At 59.8% G+C, this 24,275-nt stretch overlaps 1 protein-coding gene across 2 annotated transcripts; it reads right to left on the reverse strand.

The window, feature by feature from the left end:
• Positions 1 to 231: 231 nt before the first annotated feature.
• PALM (paralemmin) lies at positions 232 to 24,149 on the reverse strand. 2 transcript variants are annotated; one of them, XM_045863512.3, is made up of 9 exons: positions 23,945 to 24,145; positions 13,003 to 13,054; positions 12,544 to 12,624; positions 12,289 to 12,419; positions 10,585 to 10,711; positions 9,552 to 9,573; positions 8,351 to 8,410; positions 5,848 to 5,979; positions 232 to 2,279 (listed from the first exon to the last, which is right to left on the reverse strand). In XM_045863512.3, the coding sequence occupies exons 1-9, from the start codon at positions 23,947 to 23,949 to the stop codon at positions 1,750 to 1,752; spliced, it is 1,140 nt and encodes a 379-aa protein (XP_045719468.1). In that variant the 5' UTR covers positions 23,950 to 24,145; the 3' UTR covers positions 232 to 1,749. The 2 variants fall into 2 exon arrangements, with proteins under 2 accessions (XP_045719468.1, XP_064429992.1); XM_064573922.1 differs by lacking the exon at positions 5,848 to 5,979 and having other exon boundaries at positions 23,945 to 24,149.
• Positions 24,150 to 24,275: the final 126 nt, after the last annotated feature.

The following is a 24,275-nucleotide window of genomic DNA, read 5'->3' on the forward strand; positions in this document are numbered from 1 at the left end:
TTAGCCCCGGGCCTTACCTACCCAGGTGCTGCTCAGATGGGCACAAGTATGGGCGGGGGTTCCGACACCCCCCGGCACTGGGGTGAGCCCGAGGGTGCACAGGGGCTGTGGGCGGAAGGAGAAGCCAGCTTCCCGGGGCCCCCTCTTACAACTGGGCCGCCCTCGTGGGGCCCCACCCCGGGCCTGACCACCACCTTCCACCCAGGCGCAAGCCAAGGACTCCAGGGCGGGGGCTGTTCACACTGTTTATTTGCTTCTCTGGGAAAGTCAAGAACGTCAGGGCCTTGTCACACACATCAAAAGCAGAGGGGCGGCAAGAGCACTTCAGCGGAGGCTCACAGCTCGAGGACTCAAGGAGGAAGAGGGGGTCCCACGGCCACCGCCCAGGGTCACCTCACCGGCCTCTCCCCCTGCCACCGAGGCGCAGAGCTGCGTCGGGGTCCAGGCTGCGGCCAGAGGAGGGCCCTGCACCTGCCCTTGGCACCGGGCGGGAGGCCCTCGGGGAGGGGCCGAGATGGGGCCTCACCAACCACAGCCCACAGGTGCGGGTCTGCGAGCATGCGCACAAACGTGCCTCTGGGGGGCAAGTGCGGCTGATCAGGGAGATGTGTGTGCGCATCCCGGTATCGGCTGCCCCCAGGAGGGGAACCCCTCACCCCTCACCCCTCCCGGTGAGAGGGGGACAGGCTCACGTCGGGCGGGGCAGCGAACGGGGTCTCCTGCTGAGGAAGCCCTCTGCCCCGGCTGCGTGCGCCCCGCCGCTGCCTGAAATGTGCCCAGCCCAGGGGAGCTGACAGTGGCCTGATCTCTGGGGTACGGTTGGAGGGACCCAGCACCTGGTCCAAGCAGGTCCTGGGCAGCCCCCCCAGGGTCCCCAAATTAGCACCAGGAGGAAGGAGGGCCCAGTGGGAGTCGGAGCTCAGGACAAGAAGTGGCTCGTGGGGCCCTGCCTTGTGCAAGGGGCAGCCCTAAGGGCCCGACCTGCAGGACACAGTGCAGGGGTCACGGACCCCTCCCGAGTGGGGGGGCGTGTCCCGGGGGGCTCTCCCTTCCCAGGCTCCATCATCCACTGGCCACGCCCAAAGAGGGCATGGGGGGAGGGACACGTCAGGCTGGGGGTGCCTAGAGGGGTCTTGCTCCTTTCCAAGACCCTGAACCTGACCTCTGACCGAGACTCCCCAGAGAGGCATGGCCTCACCCCAACTGTCCAAGCTACAGACGCCAGAGCTTTGGCCGGGAAGCCCCACTCCCAGGGGCTAAGCGGGGGACAGAGCGGGCTCCCAGGAACCCGTGGCTCTCCGGGTCCCTCTCCGGCAGGATGTCCCCTCAGGGACCTCAGTGGAGGTGGCAGGAAGGCACAGGCAGGAGGCCCAGAGGGTGGCTGGCCGGCCCAGGGCTGTGTCGAGGCCCCCGGTCACCCCAGCCAGGACCGCTGTGGCTGAGAGCCGCTTCTGTGGAGCTGCCGTGACGTGGGGGGTGCCCTTCATTTTGGGGAAAGTGGGTCTGTCCATGTCGTTCTCCTACCAGGCGTAGGTGCACGGCTCAGTGGTTTGGGGGTGTCGGGGGGGTGGGGAGGGGGAGGGGACCCCTGTCCCTCTCTTTCCAATGAAAGAAAACTTGGAAGGAACATGTGACAACCTCATGTCCTGGGGCCCGTGACTGCAGGTGGAGGGTGGGCAGGCACCGGGGCCGGGCTGGTGGGGGACTGTGGTGTGGAGGGTGGGGCTGGGGGCTGGGAGGCTGGGCGGCTCACATGATGGAGCAGCATTTACAGCGCTGCTTCTTCGTGTCGAGGTCCTGGGGGTCGCTGGCGGGGGCCTCGGGCCCCACCTGGTTCTCTTCCCTGGAGCCCACAGCGGTGGGGGGCTCTGCCGCGCTGCCGTTGGGTGGGGCGGGCTCCTTGGGCTCTGCCGCGTCCTCGATGACCACCAGTTCCGCCGTGATGGTGTCCTGCAGACCCAGCACCTTCTGGCTCTCGGCCTCATCCTCCACGTTCTGGTAGCCCATGAAGATCATGGTGACCGGGGGCTCCTGGCCCGGCTGGATGCCCGGCGGGCCTGATGTGGCCTCTCCCGGCTGCGCCTGCACTCCCGTGATCTCCCGCCTGGAGGGTGTGGTCTGCACGGGCTCCTTGGACGCCCCCCGCGTCTCCGCTGTCCCAGGCGTGGACCCTGCCTCGCTCAGCGTGACCTCATCGGCCTTGTGGATGAGCTCATCCACTTCGGAGGAGCTCAGCGGGTGGATCCCATTCTCCGCGGTACCGTCCACAGCGTGGACCACTGGCAGGGGTGAGAGAGACAGAGAGAGAGAGAGAGTGTGAGCGGGCTCTTGGAGGAGGGGAGGCCTGGCAAGGCTGTGGGCCACCCTCCAGTCTGAAAAGGAAATGAGAAACTGAATCACACTTTTAAAACCAATGGACTCTCAAGCTCCCTGTTGGGATCTGTGCACACAGACAAATCCGTGCATGGAGGAAAGTGTGCGGGCACGAACGCGTTGGTCAGGAACCAGGGGAGATGGGAATCCAGTGAACAGGGACTCTGGTCCTGCATTTTGCAGCATTTCCACATTCCCAGCAACTGGGTCCCACGTGGCCACACAGCAAAGTAAATCTGCTTCTCCCACTGTGAAGATGGTGCAGCTCAGGGAACAGATGTGGCCAGCCCTCGGTCACCCAGCTGGCCAGGGCGGGACCCTGCTCTGTCTCCCGGGCTACGTGTGTCTCCCTCCCACGAGGAGTTTCGGGGATTGTGACGGCTTCCTTCCTTGGGTGCCCGGGGTTTAGCTGGGTCACTCGATCTCCTGTTCTCTAGGAAACACACCGCAGGCTCGTCTCAGCCCTGCTCTACTGCATCCCTGGACCCAGTGATGGCATTCTCTTTCACATCTGAGTAGTTTGTGATTTCCACGTTGATGGACTGTCTCTTGAAGCCAAGGTTCACCGAGAAGGGTGTTTTTAAATTTGGGGGAGAAGGGGACCAAGAACACAGGGCATAAGATATAAACTTCGTAACGTTCCTTACGACTGCCTCTGTGACCCCGGGCACGGTCACTTTCTGAAAAGGCCCTCCCTGTGTTTGAAAGGAAGGCCCGTTCTCCCCTAGGCAGTTCTGTGTGTGCAAGGAATCTTGTTCAATGTCTTTTCCAAATCTCTCCAGCTGCCCCATGGGTGCCTGTCTGATCTGTCGTGTTCTGAGGGCTGGGTTTTAGCACAGGCAGGAGTCCTGGCCACACTCTGATGCCAGCCCAGCAAACTCCTAGAAACGAGGCTGCCCCGCTGCGTGAGGGAGGGACACGCTGGCACCCTCGGGACTTGCCTCCTCCTGGACCAAGGGTCAGTTCCTGGCTGCTGGCCAGAAGAAAAGTGCTTTCTACTTTCAGTTTCCAAACCCCTGGGGAGGGGTGACCATACCTCAAGGCTTTGCAGCAACTCTGGGCTGGAGGGCCTGGAGGGTGGGGTGTGCCCAGGTTACGCAGAATCAAGCAGAGTATTTCCCCCTGGCCACTGCCCCAGAACAGGAATCCAAGCCCTTGGCCACCATGGAAACGGATCACCTTCCCATTGCTAAGCAACCAGAGTCCAGTCTGGCGGGTCCAGAATCCCCCAGGGCTGGGCCAGGCTGCACTGAGTGGCTGAATCCTCTGCCCTTAGCCCCATCAGGTCATTCTTGTCCAGGAGACGAGGCAGCTGGGACTTGCCCAGGGTCACACAGCTGGTGAGAGCTGGAACCGGGGTTCCTTCCAAGTCTATGTCCCCAAACCATGGCAGAGCTGGGCTGAGACTAGGCCCCCTTCAAAGCATCCTGGATGCCGCAGAGACCCCAGCAGCCTCTAAGAACACGAGGCTTTGGGAACCAAAACCACAGTGAGTTACCATTTCACGACCACCACGATGGCTATAGTGATAATAACTTAAAGATGGTAATAAGTGTTGCTGAAGATGTAGGGAGATGGGGACCCTCACACACGGCTGGTGGGAAGGGGAGTGGGGCCGTTGCTGCAGAAAGCACCCTGGCAGTTCCTCAAAAGGTTAAACACAGAATCCCCATATGACCCAGAAATTCCATGCCTAGTTATCACCCAAGAGAAATGAAAACATATGCCCATATAAAAACTTGTATAGCATTCTAAAACCAAAAGGTGGAAATATCCCAGACATCCATCAACTGATGAATGAATAAACAAAATGTGATCCATCCAAACAATGCAATATTATTTGGCCATAAAATATGAAAGTGGATGGAGCCTGAGCCCACGATGTTCAGGGAGGGAACCAGACACAGAAGGCCACATGGTGTGTGATTCCACATGTGTGACAGGTCCAGAAAAGGTGCATCCACAGGCAGGAAGGGGGTTAGTGGATGCCATGGTGGGGATAGGGGGTGATAGTGTCTCTATTTGGGGAAGAAAAATGTTCTGGAATTAGTGAGAGTGTACAACATGTTGAATAAACCAAAACCCACTGAACAGTATGCTGAATTGTGTGTGTTCTGGACCCTTCTACTCTGTATATCATTTTCTTGTAAAGAGCACTTGTGGACTTGCTAATGGATTCTGGAGCTGGGCACTATAATTTTATACTTGGCTTGGGTGATCAGCTCCATGAGTTCCACTGCATGAAGAAAGCAAATGTTTGCCTTAATTTTGAATATACCTTTTTAATGTCTTCTTAAAACATATTTTGTTTACTAAGTGGGTTTGTCTCCTTCTTCTGCCATCGTAGTAAATACTGCCTGGAACTTCCCCTCCCTGGGTTTGTTTATAAACTATCCTTACAGGCCATGCCAAAAATGACCAAAGTTTGGGCTCCTGGGTGGCTCAGATGGTTGAGCATCTGCCTTTGGCTCGGGTCATGATCCCAGGGTCCTGGGATCAAGTCCCGCATTGGGCACCCTGCTCCTTGGGAGCCTGCTTCTCCCTCTGCCTCTGTCTCTCATGAATAGATAAAATCTTAAAAAAAAAATGACCAAAGTTTAAATGCCAAACTACTTATAAAATTGCTGTCTAAATACTGACGGATAATGCAGTTTAAATGAAAGTTTTTCTTACCTAAAAATAAAAAAGAATGAATTTTATGTGTGTGAATTATATATATAGAGAGAGAGAGAGACAGACATGTTGGGGCTTTTGACTAAGGTTGCCCTGCTCCTCCCAGTCAGGTTTCCTTGTGGGTGTCTCTCATACCCTGCTCCCCTCCCAGCTGCCAGAGGGAACCCCAAAAACCAAACCAGATCTCAGCACCATGGCCCCTGCTCACCCCTCCCTCCAAGGCTTCACCTGGCCCTTCCTTCCACCCCACCTCAGTCCCACAGGCTCCCTTCAGTTCCTCCAGCCCAGCAAACTCCATCCCACTGCAGGGCCTTTGCACATGCTATGGCCTCTGTGAAACACAATGTTTCCTTGCGCACTGTTGTGCATTCCGTGAGCTCCTGCTCACTTCCCCTGAGGAGCCTCCCCGGCCCCCTCCCGGCCCTGCCAGAACCTCTCAAGGCCCCCTCTGCATCTCTGGGGATTTTGTCACTTTTATCACAACAATACTTATTTAAATTACTCCTGAGCTCCAGGCTGAAAGTCTCTCCTAGGACAGACCTAAGTCCCACTCTGATTCGAGTCCCAGAGCCTCGCCCAGGACCTGGCGCGCAGCTGAGGTTCAGGGCGGGTTCCTGGAGTGAACGAAAGATGGAGCTGCAGGTCCAGCTCGGAACTGCCTCTGAGCCAACGGTGGGTTGTGGGTGTGAGACCCTGTCCTGAACAGCGTCCATGCCAGATCAGGCTGGAGGTCAGGCTCTAGCTCAGGCTGTGGGAGGGGGGTGGGGTGGAGGGTCTGGGGTGGGGGTGGGGGCTGCATACCTTTGGTCTCGTCTTCGTAGACCTTGATGCCCTGAGGGAGCGGCTCCCGAGGGAGCACGGTGGTGCTGGACAGCACCCGGGTCTCCCCAGTCACCTTGTCCTTCTCCACCGTGATCTCGACCGAGTACATGGCTGGCACGAGAAGCACGGGTTACCCGAGGCCGCCTGCCCACGTGCCCCCCGCCGGCTGCAGCCAAGCCAGGGAAGGGGAGCCGGCAGCGCAGAGCCAAGCAGTGGGGACGCCCTTCCCACGGCACCCCCAGCTCCACATCCCGCCACAGCTTTCCAGAGCCACGGGCATCGGCCTGAGTTCCTTTGCTCGGCATTCGAGGCCCATGCTTGCGATCCCACCCCATCTGGAAAGCCTTAAACCGTTCCCGTTTCCTCAGAGCCGCAGAGTAAGTCGGAGGGAGGCATGCCTTGACCACGGTCACAGCCAAGTGTGAACCTGGGTCAGCAGGCACGTATTCCCAGCTGGGTCTCAGCCCCTCCCCGGCCACCCAGTGATCGGCATGCCTGTGTATCTGTGCTTCGCGCCTTTTTTCATTCAACTAGTGACCTGATCCTCATCTCTTTCACTACGAAGAATGCATAACGCCCTCTTGAAATAACTGAGCGTCATTATCCATCAGGATGGTTCGGTCCTGCCACCACTCCATAGAAATCATCACCACCAAGATCACACGAAGACAATGGGTCCTAGCAGTGACCCCCCGGGGCACTGACCACAGCCCCCAGGACCTCACCCTGAATTCCAGGATCCCACCCTCACCTCCACGCCTGCCCCTGGGGTCCCCTGGGAGCCCCTGAATCACCACGTCCAAGCCTCGCTCCCAATCTGCTCCTGTAAGCTGCCCCTCCTGGGTCTTCCCACCCCCGTCAAGGCAATTCCCTCCTCCCTTTCTCTCTCACCCCCCATGTCTGTCCATCTGCAGAGGCTGTGGGTTCTGCCTTGGGGACACCTGGAACCCGCCCACATCTCGCCCCCTCTGGGGCCCCCGCCCAGGCCACCTTCCCCCTCCCCGACCCCTCCCGGACCAGTGCAATCCCCCGCCCCCCCAGTGCCACCCACAATCTGTTATCCCCGCTGCCACCAGAGGGCGCCGGCGAGCACCCAGTCGGGCTCGTCCCCGCTCTGCCCGCAGGCCTCCAGGGCCCCCAGGTGCCTGGGGGTAAAGTCCTCCTGTCATCTCCCTGAGCTCACCTCCTCCCTCTCCCCCCTCACTCATTCTGCTCCAATCAACACAGGACTCCGGGTTGGTCCTCCAACAAGGCAGGCACGGTCCAGGCCAGGACCTTTGGACATGCTGTGCCCTCCACCTGGAACACATATCCCCCTGTGCCTTGCTCCCTCACTTCTTTTGGGTCCTTGCTCAAACGTCACCTGCTAAGTTTGACCTCCCCTGAGCCCTCTGATTCAACTGCCCCCCCCCCTCCAGCTCTGCACGCTGCCCTATTTTCTCCACAAGTTAACTGCATGGGGCATTGTCCTTATCAGGACCTTCACTCCCCCAGACTGTGGCCCTCACCTTGCATACAGCAGGTGCTCAATAAGCGCTTGTCACATGACTGACTGAATGAATGCTATTTAACTCCATGTCCCTGTACAACCTAACACCCTCACCTCCAGACATACAGTTGGGCGGGTTGCGCACTACAGAAGGCCGCTGGCTGAGGGACAGGGCGGGGCTGCCCCAACTGGCACAGAGGCCCCGAAAACACCCCCTTCTCGGGCAGATGCTACCCTCTGTCTCCTGCCTCCTGGCAGAACGGCCTGCCCCTGCATGGGACCCTGGGCCTCCCCTGCCACCTTCTCTGTCCGGGTGTCCTGGCCACCCTGCCCCAAGATGGTCTTCACCTCCCTCGGTTTTGTGCCTCCACAACTCACCCCAATACCGGTAGCAGCAGTCAGGTTCTGCCCGTTGTGATTACCGGTCACTTCTCTCAGGTTAATGCCAGGCGTAGGCACTGCTCCAGCAGGTGGAGACGAGGAGCCCTTGTCTTGTGGCCAAGCAGGGATCTGAACCCCAACTCTGGAATGCTTAGAGCTAACCCTGTCTCTCTCGGCTTCCCAGAAGCACAGAAATGCCTGAGTCCCAGCCTGGTCACCTCCAGGAACAGGGCGCTCACTCCCTATCCTGAGGCAGCCTGAGGACAGCAGAGGACGGAGGATCTGCCGTGGGCGTGTGCGGGCGTGTGCGAGCAGGTGTGCGGCCCCGCCGGGCCCCAGGAGTGAGCAGCAAGGTGAGGGGGGATGCCATGAGGGGTGTGGGTTAGAGGGCTGCCATGCGAGGGGGCCCGTCTTCCCAGGGAAGCTGGGCCAGCATGTGACCAAGGTGCCAAAGCAGAGGGGGCCTCGGTCCAGCTGCCACCCCCATGACCACAGCTCCTGCTGAGGGCATGTCTGCGTCTGACCTAGCCCCGCCTCTCCAGGCTCCCCAGGACCAATGCTTAGCCCAGGACAGCAGGTGGACACAGGGGATGAGGCTGAGGGCTGACCCACCTGCCTTCATCATGGTGGAGCCTTCGACCGTCCTCACGGGGGTGTTGGAGACTCGTTTCTCTGTTCAGTGAGTGAAGGGTGAAGAGAGATGGGGGTCAGAAGAGAGAAGATCACACAGACCCCCAGACACCTGGACACCCACCAGACACCCCCAGATGCCCCTACATACCCATCAGACACCCCCCCAGACACCTAGACACTCCCAGACACCTGGACCCTCCCCTGGTGCACACGTGCACCTGGACCCCCCCACACGTGTGCATACCCAGAAGCCCCAAACACACACCAGTCCCCAGTCCATTTCCATCTCTCAGCCCAAATGATTTTCACAAAATCCCCGAGAGGCCTCTGTGAAATTTTTTTAAATTATTAATTTTTAATTCCACAGTAAGACACTCGCCTAAATAATTAACACACAACAAATCAGGCCAAAGACAATCTGACTACCATCTCCAGTCCTGGCTGGTGGCTTTCCTTCCATGCTTTAGATGTCAAAATAGATGAGTTTGATACATGTTTTAAAAATATAACTTACATTAAATAATTTTAATATACTTAATACTTTATTTATAAGCTATTACATTTATAATTAAATATATTTAAATGTCCTACATGTTTGTGAGATATCTGCAAATGCGTATTATCTATCCGTAATAATTGCTGAGGAAGGGGAAAAATGGGTCCCAGACTTCAAACTTTTGGCTCCTTTTCTTTGTTCCCTGCATAGCTGTCTTTTCCACATCTGTGTGTGGGGGCGGGGGGGGACCCTTGTGCTTTTAAATATTGCCCCCTTCCCAGGACTGCTGAGACCTTGATTTCTTGGCCCCATAGACCCCATTTTATAGACATGAAAATCGAGGCCTGCCCAGCTGCACAGCAGCTCAGAGCAGGTGGACGTGGAGCAGAGGTGGGGCTGGCCAAGACTGGCACCCCAATGTGGACATGGGAAGGCCCCAGAGGCTGAGACCCCAGGCAGACACGTCCCCCCAGAGCCTCAGATTCCTCACCTGTAACAACTCCACCCCAGGGATGTCATCATAACTCAGGGAAGTGATGATGAGGGGCGCTGGGACAGGCTCCGTGAGAAGTAACAGTATTAGCAACAAGAGCTCTCAGTTTGTAGGTACCCTCCCCAGGCCCACCACCCCACTCTGGCCACAAGAGGGCACTAAGGCCCCGCCCCTCCCTCTGAGAAGCCTACCTTTGGGCGTGCCCACCGGGGCCTGCAAGAAAGAAGGGAGAGAGGTCAGGCATGCTGGCGCCCCCTTCCCGCTAACCAAGGTCCCCACCTGTGGGCGGAGCAGTGGGGGGAGGGCTTGGCTTCGCACCTGGAGGCCCCATCGCAGGTGCTGTCTCCTGAAGGGATCCCCCACCCCTGCCCTAGCCTGTGACAGCCAGGTAAAGTCCCTGCCCTGCTCAGAAGCTTCCCATGGCTCCCTAGTGCTCCCCAGACAAAGCCAAAACCCTTCTAGATGACCCCCAGGGCCTGTGTCCGCAGACCCCTGCCTATAGGCCTCTCCTTCCTCCCCCACCCCCCATCTCTGGCCAGACTCACGGGTCCTTGAACACATTCCTGCCCCAGGGCCTTTGTGTGTGATGTCCCCTGCACCGTGGATTTCTGCTTGGCTGGCTCCTCACTCAGCTCCCCGACCATAACCCAAAGATCCCCCACATCATGTCGCTGTCCTTCGAGATACTGTCTCTGTCTCCTTCAGGACGTGGGCATCGCGAGGACAGGGACCACACAGTCTGTGGTCGGTCAACCTCAGTGGAAGCCCCCTCTCATCTCCAGTCTGTGCCCAGAGAACTCCTCTTCAATTTTCAAAGTCCACCTCCTCCAGGAAGTCGGCCCAGTGCTCCCATGCATCAGACGCCTCTTCGGGAACTCCGCAGTGCCCCAGGCTTACGCATCCCAGGCCGGCCATCCTCCCCGTGTTTCTGGTCGCCTGATACATGTCCCTCTGCTCAGCTGACATGACTCAGTGAGGCTAGGGCCCAGCCCACATTGCCCCCGTCCGTCCCGAACCAGGCCTTGGCAGACAGTGAGAGCAGGACCAGGGCTATGAGAGGAGCAGCTGAACGGGGCTTGGACACACAGCTGGGATGCTGGTCTTCACGACACCCCAGGGGCCCCTGCCCCAAGGTCTGAGCCACAGTGACACCGAAGGGGGGTCTTGCCCTGGGGCCAGGGTGGGGGAGGGGCGGGCGCCCCGGGAACCTCATCACCCCCTCACCTGCTGAGAATCCAACACCACCTCTGCCTTCTGGTCCTTGGCCGGGCTCGGGGCGGCGGGTCTCTCCCCGGCAGCAGCGGCGGTGAGCGGGCCCGCGTCCTCCAGCACCTCAATCTCCTTCTGCAGCCTGGGGAGGGCACAGGAAGCCACTGCCCTTATTGGGCACTTCTGGGCCCCGGCAGCGCTCCAGGCTCCTTGACGCCAGGTCACCCCCCACCCTGTGAGGTAGTCTCATCCTCCCCCCTCGCAACGGGGGAAACTGAGGCACAGAGCAGCGACCACACAGGGCCAGCAAGCAGCAGAGCTGGGTGTGGCCCCAGGCTGGCCCGTCCATAGGCACCCCCACTGCTACGGTTTACTTCTCTGCTGGTTTCCAACCAACTCTCCTGTTTTCCGCTCAGATGCATTTATTTTTACCGGAAGCTTTACCTCTCTGGGGAAACTGGAAAAACCATGTCACCTTCCAAGTACAAGAAGATAATGGTGCCCACAACCCAGTGGGAACAAAACCAAGATCTTAAGTCCTGTCCCAGCGAGCACCCGCCGGAGGCTTTGGGGGCGAGTCTGAGGCCCCTAAGGAAGTGAGCCGACACTGGCCACAGTTAGGGTCGGCCTGCAGGGCTTCCTGGAGGAGGTGTCCAGGCAGGGGCACCTGAGGAGCGGGTTGCCCTGGGAGGAAGAAAGCCAAGGCCCCCAAAGCACTGGATGTGTGCCAGATACATGGTGGGGCTCGAGGGAGGGCCCCTCCACCATCGAGGCGCCTGTTTTGCGCGTGTGCCCCTCACCCAGGGTTACACCTAGCAGGACGGGACGAAAAGAAGCTCGCCTTGTCCAGCCCCTGGTGGCCAATCATCTCCACCAACTTCCTGTCCTGCTGGCGGTCCTGGCCATCTCTGTGCAGCCCCGTCTGAGTCCCACCTCCGTCTGAGCCCCCCGCTCTGGCCCGGGCTAACAGTTCACGGTAGGGAAACAGGCCCAGGAAAGAAAGTCCCAGCTAACACCTGCCCCACCTTCTTCCAAACCAAACACATCAGGGCAGGATCCCCAGGTCTTCCCAGTGGGTGTGTCTCGCATCCAGCTGGGCGGTGGGCCAGCGTGCTGTGGGGCCCGGGCAGGCCCCAGGCCTCTCAGGCCTTCCTTGACCAAGTGGACATTTGGAATTTTGACCGTCACTTCCCTCCACCCTGACCCTGCTGCCCTTGGGCTGAGCCTGGGCCTCTGCCTGCCCGGAAACTCCAGGCCTTTTGTCCCAGCCCCGGGGGCAGGGGGGGCGGGGGGGCAGTCACTTTCCCTGGGCCTGCCCCCCTCCCTGGGCTTCCTGCAGGCCCAGCTGCCTGGGCGTCTGTAGCCTGCACTAGAACCAAGCCAGGGAAGACTCACCAACTGGACTGGCGCCAGGAAGGCCCCAGGGAGGCCGCTGCCGGCCACTCCCATCCTCCTGGGCTCACAGACCTGCCCCCACACACCTGCTCTGCTGGGTGTTTGGAAGAAGAAAGGGGTCCCACCAGGCAGCCCTCTGCCCCCTCAAGCCTAGCTTAGATGCTCATGGCCCACCTACAGCCCCATTGAAGCATGTGAATGGGGCTCTTCCCTGCCCCCACCGGCCCTCCGAGCAAGGGGCCAAACCCTATCCCAGCCCAAGGGTGGGCCCCCCCCCACGCTCCCCCAGACTCTGCAGGTGCCTGCACCGCCCACCCCACCCACCTGGAGATGGACTCCTCCAGGAAGCGCGCCTTCTGCTCATCCTCCTGCATCTGTCTCCGCATGTCCTCATCTCCCTCCGAAGCAGAGGACGGCGTCCCCTCCAGCAGCCAGCGTTCCCGCAAGGCCTTGGACTGGGGGTGACAGGCCTCGAGGTCAGGATCAGGGTCAGGGTCCGCCCCTAGGGCACTGCCGCCCCCCCGCCCCCCCCATGCCAGGCCGGCTCTGTGAGGGGCCACGCGGCCGCCCGCTCTGGACCTTCAGGTGCTGCAGCTGCCGACGGTCGTCCTCCAGCTGCCGACGCTTGGTCTCAACCTCAGCCTGCCGCTTCCGCTTCTCCTGACGACAGGGACACACACGACCGTGAGGACGAGGCTAGGGGCCTCGCAGACCCCACCAAACCACCGAGGCTCTGCCCACGTGCACCCTGCTTTTCTGTGAATGGCACCCACTTGGCCCACCGGACTCCCCTACCCCCGCCCCCCTGCCCCTCACCTGCCCCCCCACCTGCCCCCAGCCTGCATCCCCCCACCCCTGCACAGAGGGTCTTCCTGAGCTAGTGGTGTAAGAGACACATTCGGAGGACAGCGGGGGTCTCTTCACTTTCACTTTGTGGGGAAGCACCTTGTCACACCCTGGCTCTGAGCCCCAAGGGCCCTGGGCCGGGTGTGGGGAGCCCGACCCCCGTCCACACTGTTGGAGGGGCAGGGAACTCACTGCAATGGCCTGGAGCCGCTCCTGCTGAGACGTGGTCTCTGCCACCAGGACCCTGGGGGGAGGGGACGCACAAGGTCAAGGTGCGGATCCACCCCACCCTGCTCTCCACAGATCTGGTTCGGATCCCAGCCTGTGTCTTCCAGCCGCCGGCTGCCACAAGCAGCATCCCCATTTCCCTTCTGTAAAGTGGGGTCCCTCCCTGCCCCCCTCAGAGGCAGCACTGTTCTCTCTACCAGGTCTTATGACCTCATGACCTCATGAATTCTCCCAGCAAACCCTCCTGCGGCCCCCCCGGGGAACAGGGCCGAAGGACAGGAGGGGGAGGCTCTGCCCAGAGATGCAGGAAGGGTTTGGGGAGGCGAGACGCTGAGCCGGGCCGTGGAGGAGGCAGAGGAGTTCATCAGCAATCAAAGGCCAGAGACGAGCATTTCAGGAAGATGCGGAGAGATCGGGACAGCCCCCTCTTCACCCTCCGACCGCCAAGCCCCTCTTGTCCAGCCCTGGGAGGGACACGTGCAGGACTCAGGACCCACCAGCCCCACCTTCCAGCCCTTGGGCTTGCAAAGTTGACAGTGCTACCCTGGGACGTCCTCTCTCGAGAATCTGCTTCCCCTGGACTCTCCCAGGACCCCAAAGGCCCAGAAGGCGCTCTGAGTCTCCCAAGCACACACAGCAAAGAAGAGGCAAACCCAAATTCGGCCCCTGACTCCCTTTCCTGTCCACTGCATGCTTTCTGAAAGCCACGCAGTGTGGTTTTCGCCTTAAACCGGCGTGGAGTTGATAAATGTCAGTGTTGCCAGATGCAACTGAAGGGACGGACTCTGTGGGGCAGGCAGGAGGCCCAGGACCCGGAGGGTGAATCCTTCCTGCCCTTCCCCTCCCCTCTGCTCCCCTGAACCCCTCTACCCACATGGCAGGTCAGGGAGGAGATTTCAGACCTGGCCGCTCCCTTCCATGGTCTCTCACAGGGTCTCCAGAAGCTGCACACAGTAGGTGCACACCGGGCTTCTGGACCCATGAAGCCCTGAGTGACTGCGTGCAACCGGCCTGATGATAACCTCTCACCCCCAGGGCCTTGGTGACAAGGCAAGGCCTGAAGAGGAGGTGGGGTCTTGAGCTCCCATCTGGACCTCCCTGTTCTTGGTCCAAATCCTGAATGATCCCAGGGCCACTCTGGGGGGCCTCGACAGTACTCCTGGGGGCAGGGACTGGTGGGCACAAGGGGGGGCTCTGAGCAGTGGGAACCGGACCCCCTGAAGTCCCCTTATCCACCCCAAGCCCCTTATCCTCACAGGGACTGAGATTACAGACCATCCTTTGGTTCTGCTGCACCCCCCACCCCCCCCAGCCCTCAGCCCTGGATCGGGACCAGGAGCCATCCTGTGGCCTCCAAAGACCCTCTACCCCTTCTGGTCCTTGGTTCCCCATTTGCACAAAGAGCAGGAACAGACACCCCAGCTCCTGTTCTGTGCCCCCTCCCCCTGTGATTCAGAAAGGAAACAGAAGCCCAAAGTCACACAGTGTGCTGGGCCCACCCCTGAGCCCAAGCCCTCCCCCCAACCCAGGTGGCCGCTCCCAGTGCAGATCCATCATGACCTGCAATGCCCCACCCCCCACTCCACTCAGGTTCAGTTTCCTGGCCTCGCTGAGACCCATGAAATCATCTGGCTCTCACGCCCCAGCCAGGTGACCCCACCCAGCTCTTCCCTTCCTGGCGGGTAGCACCTGCCCTCTTTGGGCCTCTCAGGAACCCAGCAGCCCCGGCTGCACCCTCTGTGGCTTCCCTCTCTCCTGCCTCAGGGGGGCTGGGTTCAGCTAGGTGGCATTCAGTAAAGGCTTGATCCAGCAATCCAGCTTGGAAGCCCTTCCTGAAGGGCCTGATCAGCTACATTTTTGAGTCTGCTACACGGCCCTGTGTGATCCAGGCAAGGTGACACCCCCAGTGTTCCCTACCTAGGCCCACCCTCTACTTTTTGCAAACCTCATGTTTCCCATCCCGGTCCTCTACCATAGCCTGCTACCTCCCTGGCCCCCGACAATCCACTCCCCACCCCACAACCAGAGGCAAGTTCTCAAAACAAGAATCAGAACCACTCATTCTCCTGCTCTTAAGTCTCCCTAGCTCCCATCACCCCTTGAAAGAAATTCTAGCGTAGCTCAACCCTATCCACTTCTCTGCCCTCACCTCCTCTGTTCTCCCACTTGCTGACTCTGTTCCAGCCGCCAGGACCTTCTAGCTGTACCTCAACTGCACCAAGCTCGTTCCTTCCTTAGAATCGTTGCACTTACCGTTCCTTCTCCCTGGTATGCTCTTCCCTTGACTGGAAAGTGAAGCCCAGAGAGGGCAAGTCACTTGTCCACAGTCACACAGCTGGGAGGTGGCAGAGCTGGGACTAGAACCGCCCAGCTCTGGGCCACAGCACATGCCTACCCTTTTCCGGCTGTCACGTGGCCTCCACGGACCCACCAGGACGGAGGCAGAGCTGGGGGAGGGGCATACAGCTGCGGAGACCCCCTGCACACAGGCCATGCTGGGCAGAACCAGCTGCCTAATGCTGGATCCCCAGCAGGCAGGTGGCCATTCAGGCCGGACATAAGGACACAGGGACAGCTCTGAGGCCAGCCTGCCGGGCTGCAGACAACAAGGCGGGCAGTGTCCTCACTCAGGCGGGGTGTCCCTGCCGGCTGAACCAGGTCAGGGGAAGGTCAGGCACAGTGAGAAGAGGCGCACGAGGCCCAGGAAGAGAATTTCCATCCCTCCCATCAACGTCCCTGTCCCAGCCCGAAGGGCACAGGCTGTGTGCCCCCCTCACGCGCCCCTCCCCATGCCTGAGGGCGCCAAAGCGGCCCCGCCCCAGGCGCCACCCCCCCTCCCCGTGGGGCCCGCGGGAGGCGGTCGCCCTGGCAACCGCACTGTCCCCATGGCAACGTGGAGGCCGGCATGCAGGGGGGTTGGGCCGGCGCAGAGCATCTCCCGCCCCCAGCCAGGCGCTGGGGGGGGGGGGAGCTAAGGGTTTCCTGCCCTGGGCCTCAGGGGCTGCCAGAGAGGGTGGGATGCAGAGAGGTAATGGGGGTCGACCCTCCCCCCGCGCCTGGGGATGCTTCCCGTTCTGGTGTCAGGGGCGCCAACACAGGGAGGGGATTCTACCCAGGAGGGTACTGGACCTGCCCCTGGTGCCAGGTAGCTAAAGTCAAGCCAAGATAATGCTCAGCATCATAAATCCACAAATTAAAACAAAGTACGACCATAGAATCCCAATTAAACAGCAATAAAGTAAGAACACCTCAGCGCAGCGCTAGCCGCCTTCCCCAGGCAGTCCCAGTCCCGTTTTCCAGGAAGGGAAACTGAGGCTTGGAAGGAGCTGAGTGTGTAAAGGACACTTGCTAAGCACCCTCCTGATGGTCCTGCGAGGCAGGTGGGATGATTGTTTTATCAATGGAGGAACTGAAGCTGCTAGATGGTGACGCTGGGACCTGAGGCCAGCCAGGTGGGCTCCCGAGTGCGCGGAGTGTGCGCACGGCGCTCACAGAGCACAGGGTCTCCCTGAGGTCTGGCCAGGCGACCGAGGTGGTGGTGGCGAGGTTCTCAGTGGATGGCTGAGACGCTCGCCAGGGCTCAGTGAAAGAACCAGAGGCCAGATCACAAGACACGCTGGGCAGAGAAGCTGAGCTTTGGCTGAAATGCCTGGGTCGGGTTTAGAGAGGTGTGGCAGTTGTCCTCCCCGGCTGTGTGACCCAGGGCAAGTCACCCCTGTCCCTGAGGCTGGGCTGGCTATCGGGCAACGGGACACGCCCTCCTCCAGGAGGCCCACCCTCAGCACACACACACTCCTGTCCTTGCCTGATTATTTTTACAGTGCTTGGAGCAAATTCTGGGCTCGAGCCCCAATGTGGGCGGCTCAGGACTGGCGAGGGTGTGGGCTGAGAGCGTATGAGATAATCCTGGCTCCAGGAGATGAGCTAATGAGGCCCAAACCCAAACGGGCCCTGCAGAGGCCTCGGCCTTGGGACGCATTTATTTTTTAAAGGCACCAGAGAGGTTACACAACCTGCCCAAGGTCACCCAGCGGACAGGATGAGCTGGGTCTGAGGCGGGAGGCGGGTGCGTGTGGGGCCAAGCCTGTCCTTCCAGAGTTCATGCCAGGCAGCCCCAGCGGCATGAGGGGTCCTGGCCCAGGCCGGCACTGAGCCCAACGCCGGCAACATTCCTGTGCTAACTCAAAGGAAACAGCTGACTATAGCTTTGGCCTTGGCCTTCGCCATGGGGGCAGGGAAGGGGAGCAGAGCCTCACCGAGGTGGGGGTAAGGGAGGGAGCCCTGCGGCCCTCCCTCCATTGGGGTGGCTGGAATGGGGGGGTCCCCAATGTCACTGCTGGCTCCCAGAACCTTCCTCCCTCCAAATCATCCTGCGTGAGCCTCAACCTCTCAGCTGTTTGTCCCTCACCCTTTACGAGCTCCTGCCTTCCCCTGTCCCTCCTCCACCTCCAAGCTCGGTCAAGTGCAGCTGCCTCTTCCAGGAAGCCTTCCTGATCTTCTCCCCTCATCGGGGAGGAATTCTCTTCCTCTGAGACCCTGAGCACTCAGTCAGGTGACCACTGCTGTCACTGGTGAGACAAACAGCACATGAGCCAGGCATGGGCTTTCTAGAAGGTTCAAGGCAGAGAGGCATCACCCCCATGGTGGAGACTGAGATCAGAGCAGGCCACAGGCCCAGAGGAGAAAACCTGTTGCCTATTAACCTGGGGAGGGGGGTGGACCCTGTCCTGGGCCCTCACAACGGAAGGGCAATGGGGCATGAATGGGAATGGTGCCTCCAGCCTTCTGCAGCTTCAGGCAAGCTGGGCCTCAATCCAGCTGCAGAGACCAGCCCCAGAGCACTAAGGTCCCTGCCGCTCCCACTCCCCTCCAACATTCCAGGCATGCTCTCACCGCAGGACCTTTGCATGGCTGTGTCCCCAGCCTGGTGTGCTCTCTGCTGGGCCTCACTAACTCCCTCAGGCCACCTCTGTGCCCCCAACCCCCTCCCAGGCTCACCACCAAGCGACATCCTATAGTCATTTCACTTGTCTCATTTCTCCCACAAGGACAATGTCTCTTTCTGTCCCAACCATGTCCCCAGCACCCAGGACACAGCAGGATTCAATAAATGTTCACTGGACCAGGGAGTCAGGGCCCCCACCCAAGGACTCCCTCCCCTGTCACATTCCTGGCCCCACCCCTGTGGACCACCTGTCCTATGGCCACTTCCTTTTTTTTTTTTTTTTTAAGAAACCCAGTGTCACATCTTACATTTATCTAAAACAGGACATGGGCTCCCCACATCCAAAAGAGGACAAGGGACAAGCCCCAACCACCTCAGAAGTGACTATACAATTAACGTATAAAAACCCCAGTATCCATTAACGGATGTACAGATAAACACACGGTCCGCCACGCACCGGAGCGTCCCTCGGCCGCCGACAGGAGCCAGGCGCCCACACGCGCTGCCCCGGGGACGGACCCCAAGCCCACGATGCTCAGGGAGAGAACCAGACACAGAAGGCCACACGGGGTGTGAGTCCACGCGTGTGACACGTCCAGAATGGGCTCATCCACGGACGGGAAGGGGGCTCGTGGGGGCCAGGGGCTGGGGAAGGGGGGTAGTGACAGCTAATGGGGACGAGTTTCTTTTTGGGCTCATGGAATGTTCTGGAACTAGACAGAGATGATGGTTGTACAACTATGTGAACATCCTGAATTATATACTTCCAACAGGTGGACTGTGTGGTGAGTGAATTGCATCTCAATTAAGGTGGTAAGAATATACACATACATCCGTACAACAGAAACGTGGACCCTCTCACCAAGGGCTGGGCTGGGGCCAGTGCCGGGGTCCAGCCCACCCCATGGGGCATCATAAGATCCTGCTGGCCCTGCCCTGAACTCCCCCTGGTCAGGAGGGTTTGAGCACAAACCAACTGGGGCAGTGCCTTCTCACTCTGTGACTGATGTTACCAGAAGTCCCCCTGCCAAGCCCCTGCTCCTCACTTGGCCTTCAAAGCCCCACAGTGCTGCCCCCTAACACTCACCCTCTGCTCACCCAGGCTGGGCTCCCATCCCCCCACTACCCCTTCGTCCATGCAGTGACCCCCACTCACTCTGATTCCTGCCTGTCTTTCCCACCACAAGGCCTGGCTTGGGCTCCCCTCTGAATTCCCAGCCCGATCCAGACTGTCCCCGTGATGGGCTCAGATGGTCCCTGAGTTCCTGCTTTGAACCCTTGAGCAGAAGACAGACACCTCAGCCCGACGTCACACTCCTCAGACACCAAGACCTGCACTCCGCCATCCCATGCTGCGTGAGGTCCCTTTGCAGCCTGGCCAAAGCACCCTCCCTGCGCATCCAGGGACAGCGCCGTCTCGCCCTGACCTGTGGGCAGCTCTGACCGCCACAGCCTTCTGAAGTCAGGTCTCTGCCTCCCAGATACGGAGTCTCCCCCCACAGCCCTGGCACTTCTCTCCAAGCTGCCCCCACAATAACTGTCCACACTGAGCCCTGACTTGCTTCTTAGCCCCCAGAGCCTCTTTCTTATGCCTGGGTCAGAACCTCACCCCTCTCCTGCTTGGATACCATCCGTGGCTGCCCTGCTGGGTACTCCGAGCCTTTGCACATGCCAGTCCCTCTGCCAGGCATGCCCTTCTGCCCATCTATGTACACCTTTATTTATTTATTTTTAAACATGTACTAAACATGTATTTATTAGAGAAAGCGTGCATGCGTGCAAGCGGGGGGTGGGGAGGAGCAGAGGGAGAGGAAGAGAGAATCTCAAGCAGACTCTGCACTGAGTGCGAGGCTGACTCCAGGCTTGATCTCATGACCCTGAGATCAGGACCTGAGCTGAAACCAAGAGTTGGACGCTTATCCAGCTGAACCACCCAGGCACCCCTAGGTACACCTTTAAATATCTTTCATAGAAAAGGTCTGTGAAGGGATGGACCAGGAAACCTTCCCCACACCACAGAGAAGACCCTCCATGGGCTCCTTCAGGGCCCTGATCCTACACAAGGCTAGGAGGGTCAGCAGGGATTGTTACGTAAATGAACTGAGGATAGCTTTCCTGAATGCAGAACGGTGGTAGGAAATAGGGTCTCAGACCTGGAAACAGGTGATATGATATTTTTAAAGAACATCAACCCATTTTCCAGCACCAACATCTGAGACCCTTGAAGATGGATCTCACCATGGGGCTGGAGAAGAATTCCTGCCCATGTGGTACATATGGGGTCAAGACTATACAGCACCCACCCCATCCTTGAGCTGCATCCCACCCGGGAGGGGGCTGGGTGCGCTCATGTCCCCATTCACCAGATCTTCCAAGGAAAGTGAATGACACGCTCAAGTCTCATGGAGGGGTCAGGACTCCACCTGTCTATGCCCCACTCCCAAATCAGCAGACACTGAAGGGGTCCCTGGGGGGTGAAGGCACAAGGTAGATGATTTTAGGGGCCAAAGCCACCTTCCGTGCAGCCGAGGAGACAAACCAGGGTGAAAAGCCAATGTCAGGATACCTAGGACCACCCCCCCATGCCCAGACCACAGCCCCGTGGGACACAGGAAGGTGCAAAGACACCCTCCCCCACCCTGGCAGGTGAAAGGACCCAGAAGCATATATATACCAGCTGTGTGGCCCCAGGTGTGTCAAGGTCACCTCTCTCTACCTCAGTTTCCCCACCCTGCAGGGCTGCTGTAAAGATCCAGCAAGTTCACACAGACGAAGCACTCAGAACAGGGCCTGGCACACAGCAGGTGCTTACTAAATGTTAACCACCTTCCCGTGTTCCGGCCACAACCTCCACTACAATTGGAACGTTCTTTCCCTTCAAATCCACTGGCTGTTCCAGTGAATCCCCCTTGTCTCAGAAGGAAATGCTACATTGTTACCAAGCCTGAGAAGCAGAAGGCGCTTGCACAAACATCAGTGTAAAAACATTCCAAAACAGATACAATGAGAATCAAAGCTTGTTCTAGGTTCAATTATCACAGGACAGTGTTGCCTTTTAACTGGCTCAAGCTCTCATTAAACAGGGAGATTAGCAAGTGTGAAAGAGGCGTTAAGGACCCATTTTGCACCCAGGTGAGACCTTCTGGAGGATGTCCAGGCCTGAGGGAGGTAGGGGAACGGATCTGGGAAGGAATGTGCTCTCCTGCTCCGGTCCCAAGGTCTGAGCCTTGAGGACAGGAGGACAGGAGTTTGAGCATCTGAGAAAGGCTGCTCCGAGCTAACCTAGCCTTAGTTTACCAGCCAGACCTTGAGGCTCCCAGGGTGGCTGCCCTTCACCCTGGACAACACGGCAAATCCTCCCCAGAGCAGGAGTCCCACCCGGGGCCCGAGACGCTCCCAGGAGAGTCTGCCATTCCGGCCCACCTCAGCAGCATCAGCCATCCTGCCCTCTGCCTTCCTGGAGTTACTCAAGAATTGTTGTTAAGGGACGCCAGGGTGGCTCAGTCGGTGAAGTGTCGACTCTGGATTTGGCTCAAGTCATGATCCCAGGGTCCCGGGATTGAGCCCCACATTGGGCTCCGGGCTCAGCGTGGAGTCTGCTTGTCCTTCTCCCTCTACTCTTCCCCCCACTTGCATTCATGCGCTCGCTCTCTCTCAAATAAATAAATAAAATCTTTAAAACAATTGTTAAATCCTCAAATTCTTAAATTAACAAAAACTAATTTAATCTTTAATACTTAAATTAACAAAATTTTGTGAAATTCTTAAGTTTATTTTGAAAGATTATTTATTTATTTATTTATTTATTTGAGAAAGAGAATGAGATAGAGCATGAGAGGGGGGAGGGTCAGAGGGAGAAGCAGACTCCCCGCTGAGCAGGGAGCCCGACGCGGGACCCGATCCCGGGACTCCAGGATCATGACACGAGCCGAAGGCAGTCGCCCAACCAACTGAGCCACCCAGGCGCCCTCTTAAGTTTATTTTTAAAAGAAACTCGCCAGCGTCACCATAAGCCACAACCATCTCTTGTGACTCTGATGGCAAAATCCATGGAAAGGGAATGAGGGGTTCGGTCCTCGCGGCTGCTGCCTCCATGCCTAGAGCCTGCTCTGCCCCCTGGAAAAGGAGCATGAGTGAGAGAATGAGGGGCAGGTGCTCCATCGGGATGACACCAGATGGAGCCACTCCCCACCCGTCGTCAACCCAAGCACACAGGACAGAGGCTTTCTCTCATGGCTATTTGGGCCAGTGAATGCCAAGTCCCTGCCCCACGTCTACATCCAGAAAAACCAGTGATCCACCCAATGCAGGACCCATGGCATCATATCTAACCAAAAGGCACAAGGGCAGGGCAGCAAGCACTCAGGGGTCCTCCCTGTGCTGTGTGACTTTGGGGCAGAGTCTGCCCCTCTCTGGGCCTCAGTATCACCATCGAGAATGAAATAGATAGCAGGAAAGGAAACAACAGGATCCGACCAGAATATCCCCTCATTCTTCTGCTCTGGGTGGACATTTTCCTTGGTTTTCACCCCTCGTCCCCTGAGGCAGCCCCTTCCCCACAGCCACACTCTGCTCAGGGTCTGCTGTCAGGAGGCCCAGAGGCTCCTCTTGGGCCTGGGGAGCAGAGCAGATAAACAAGTCGGGGAACCTAGTGCAGACACATCCGGGCCCTGGCTCCCCTGAGCCCCTGGCTGGGCTCCCGGGGCCGGGTGGGGGAGCAGACTGGGCCTTTGTCTGGGTTTTCAAAAGCAGAGGACATCGGGTGTCGTCTTCCTGGGGAGGGCGGGAGGCAGCAGCTCCCACCCAGCTGAGGGTGTGGCGGGTCACGGGTGAATCCCTGGAGGAGAGTTGTCAGCCCAGAAGACACACCCAGTGGGAAGGGTAGGAGGAGCCGGGCCTGGTGGGCTGGCTGGAACTCCATGTCCAGGCCTTCCGCCAGGGTGGGGACCTGGCCCAAAGCAAGGTACCTGCTGGCCTCAGCACACAGTGGGGGGGCTGCCAGGATCCCATCCCCTGGCCATGTAAACACACCCCACAACCTTCCAGCGCCCACCTGTGGGAGTGGGGCCTGGGGGTTACCCTGATGCCAGGAAGAGAGCGGACTCTCTCTCTGAAATGACCGGGCACACTCATCGAGCCTGCACGTGCAAGAACCCTCTGCCACCCAGCAGCTCCTCACCGAACCCCACAGAGACCCAGGCTGCCCACTCCACCTGCACCATAGGCCAGCCAGACTCTTGGCTACACCATTTGGGGCCCCATCTTGGGGACACTTTCCTTGGGAAGGGATCAGACCCAAGCTCCCCGCTGGAAAGCACCAGGACCTCCAGGCTCACACACATCCCGAACAAGGAAGGCTGCAGAAAAGCCCCCTCTCTCCAGCGGTTCTCAAGACAGTATCTGGCGGCTGGACCCAGGCCCTAGCAGAGGCTCCTGACAGCACTGTGGCCCCTCGGGAGAGCAGCCAGGCAGAGCCAGGACTGGCGCGTCCAGGGCACAGGGCGCGCGAGCTTAGGCTTGGGGGGTGGGGGCGGGGGGCTGGCGGGTGAGCTCAAGGCCAGGGCGATGCAATGGGGAGGGGTCGGTCCATCACCCCTGGACTCCCGCTCTCGAGCCCACAGGTGGCCCAGGGTCGAGGCTAGCCCGGGGACGCTGGCGGGGCGCGGGCGGAGACACGGGCCTCCCCCTCCCCAGCGTCCTGGGCTGCTCCCCTCCGCTGCCACCCGAGTCCCCATTAGCCCGTGGGCCGCCGGGTTCGGAGATGCGGGAGGCCTCAGGGCGGGCGCGGCCCAACCCAAGTGCTTCCCCAGCCGAGCTGGGGTCCCGGAGGCCCCTCGCCACCTCCCTCTCCGCGCGGGGGCCGCGACGCGCCCCATGCGCGGCGGGAGTGGGGGGCCTTACCCCTCCCTCGCCCCCTCCTCCCCCGGGCCCTCCGCCTCCGGCCCGAGCGCGCCTACTCACTCCATTTCCCCGCCGAGGTCCGGGTGGGTCGGCGATGCTGGGCGGGGGCGGGCGCCGGGCGGGCGCGGGGGCGGGGGCCGGCGGGCCGGGCGGGGGGCGGGGGGCCCTGGCGGACTAAGGCCTGGCGGCCGGGGCTGCGCGGCGCGGGGGCGGCGACACCGGCTCGGGCATCGCCCCGCGCGCGGCTGTTTATTGTCCGGGCGGCGGCGGGCGCGGGGGGTGGGCTGGGCGCGCGCGTCGCCGCCGCCGCCGCCGCCGCCGCCGCCGCCGCGCGTCCTGCGCTCGCTCCCCGCGCGCTCCCTGCCGGCTCCCGGCGCCGCGGCCCCGCGCC

This window comes from Mirounga angustirostris, unplaced genomic scaffold, assembly GCF_029215605.1.
Source record: "Mirounga angustirostris isolate CCGP_5_RB_7025 unplaced genomic scaffold, mMirAng1.0.hap1 SCAF_1, whole genome shotgun sequence".
NCBI classification, from domain to species: Eukaryota; Metazoa; Chordata; class Mammalia; order Carnivora; family Phocidae; genus Mirounga; species Mirounga angustirostris.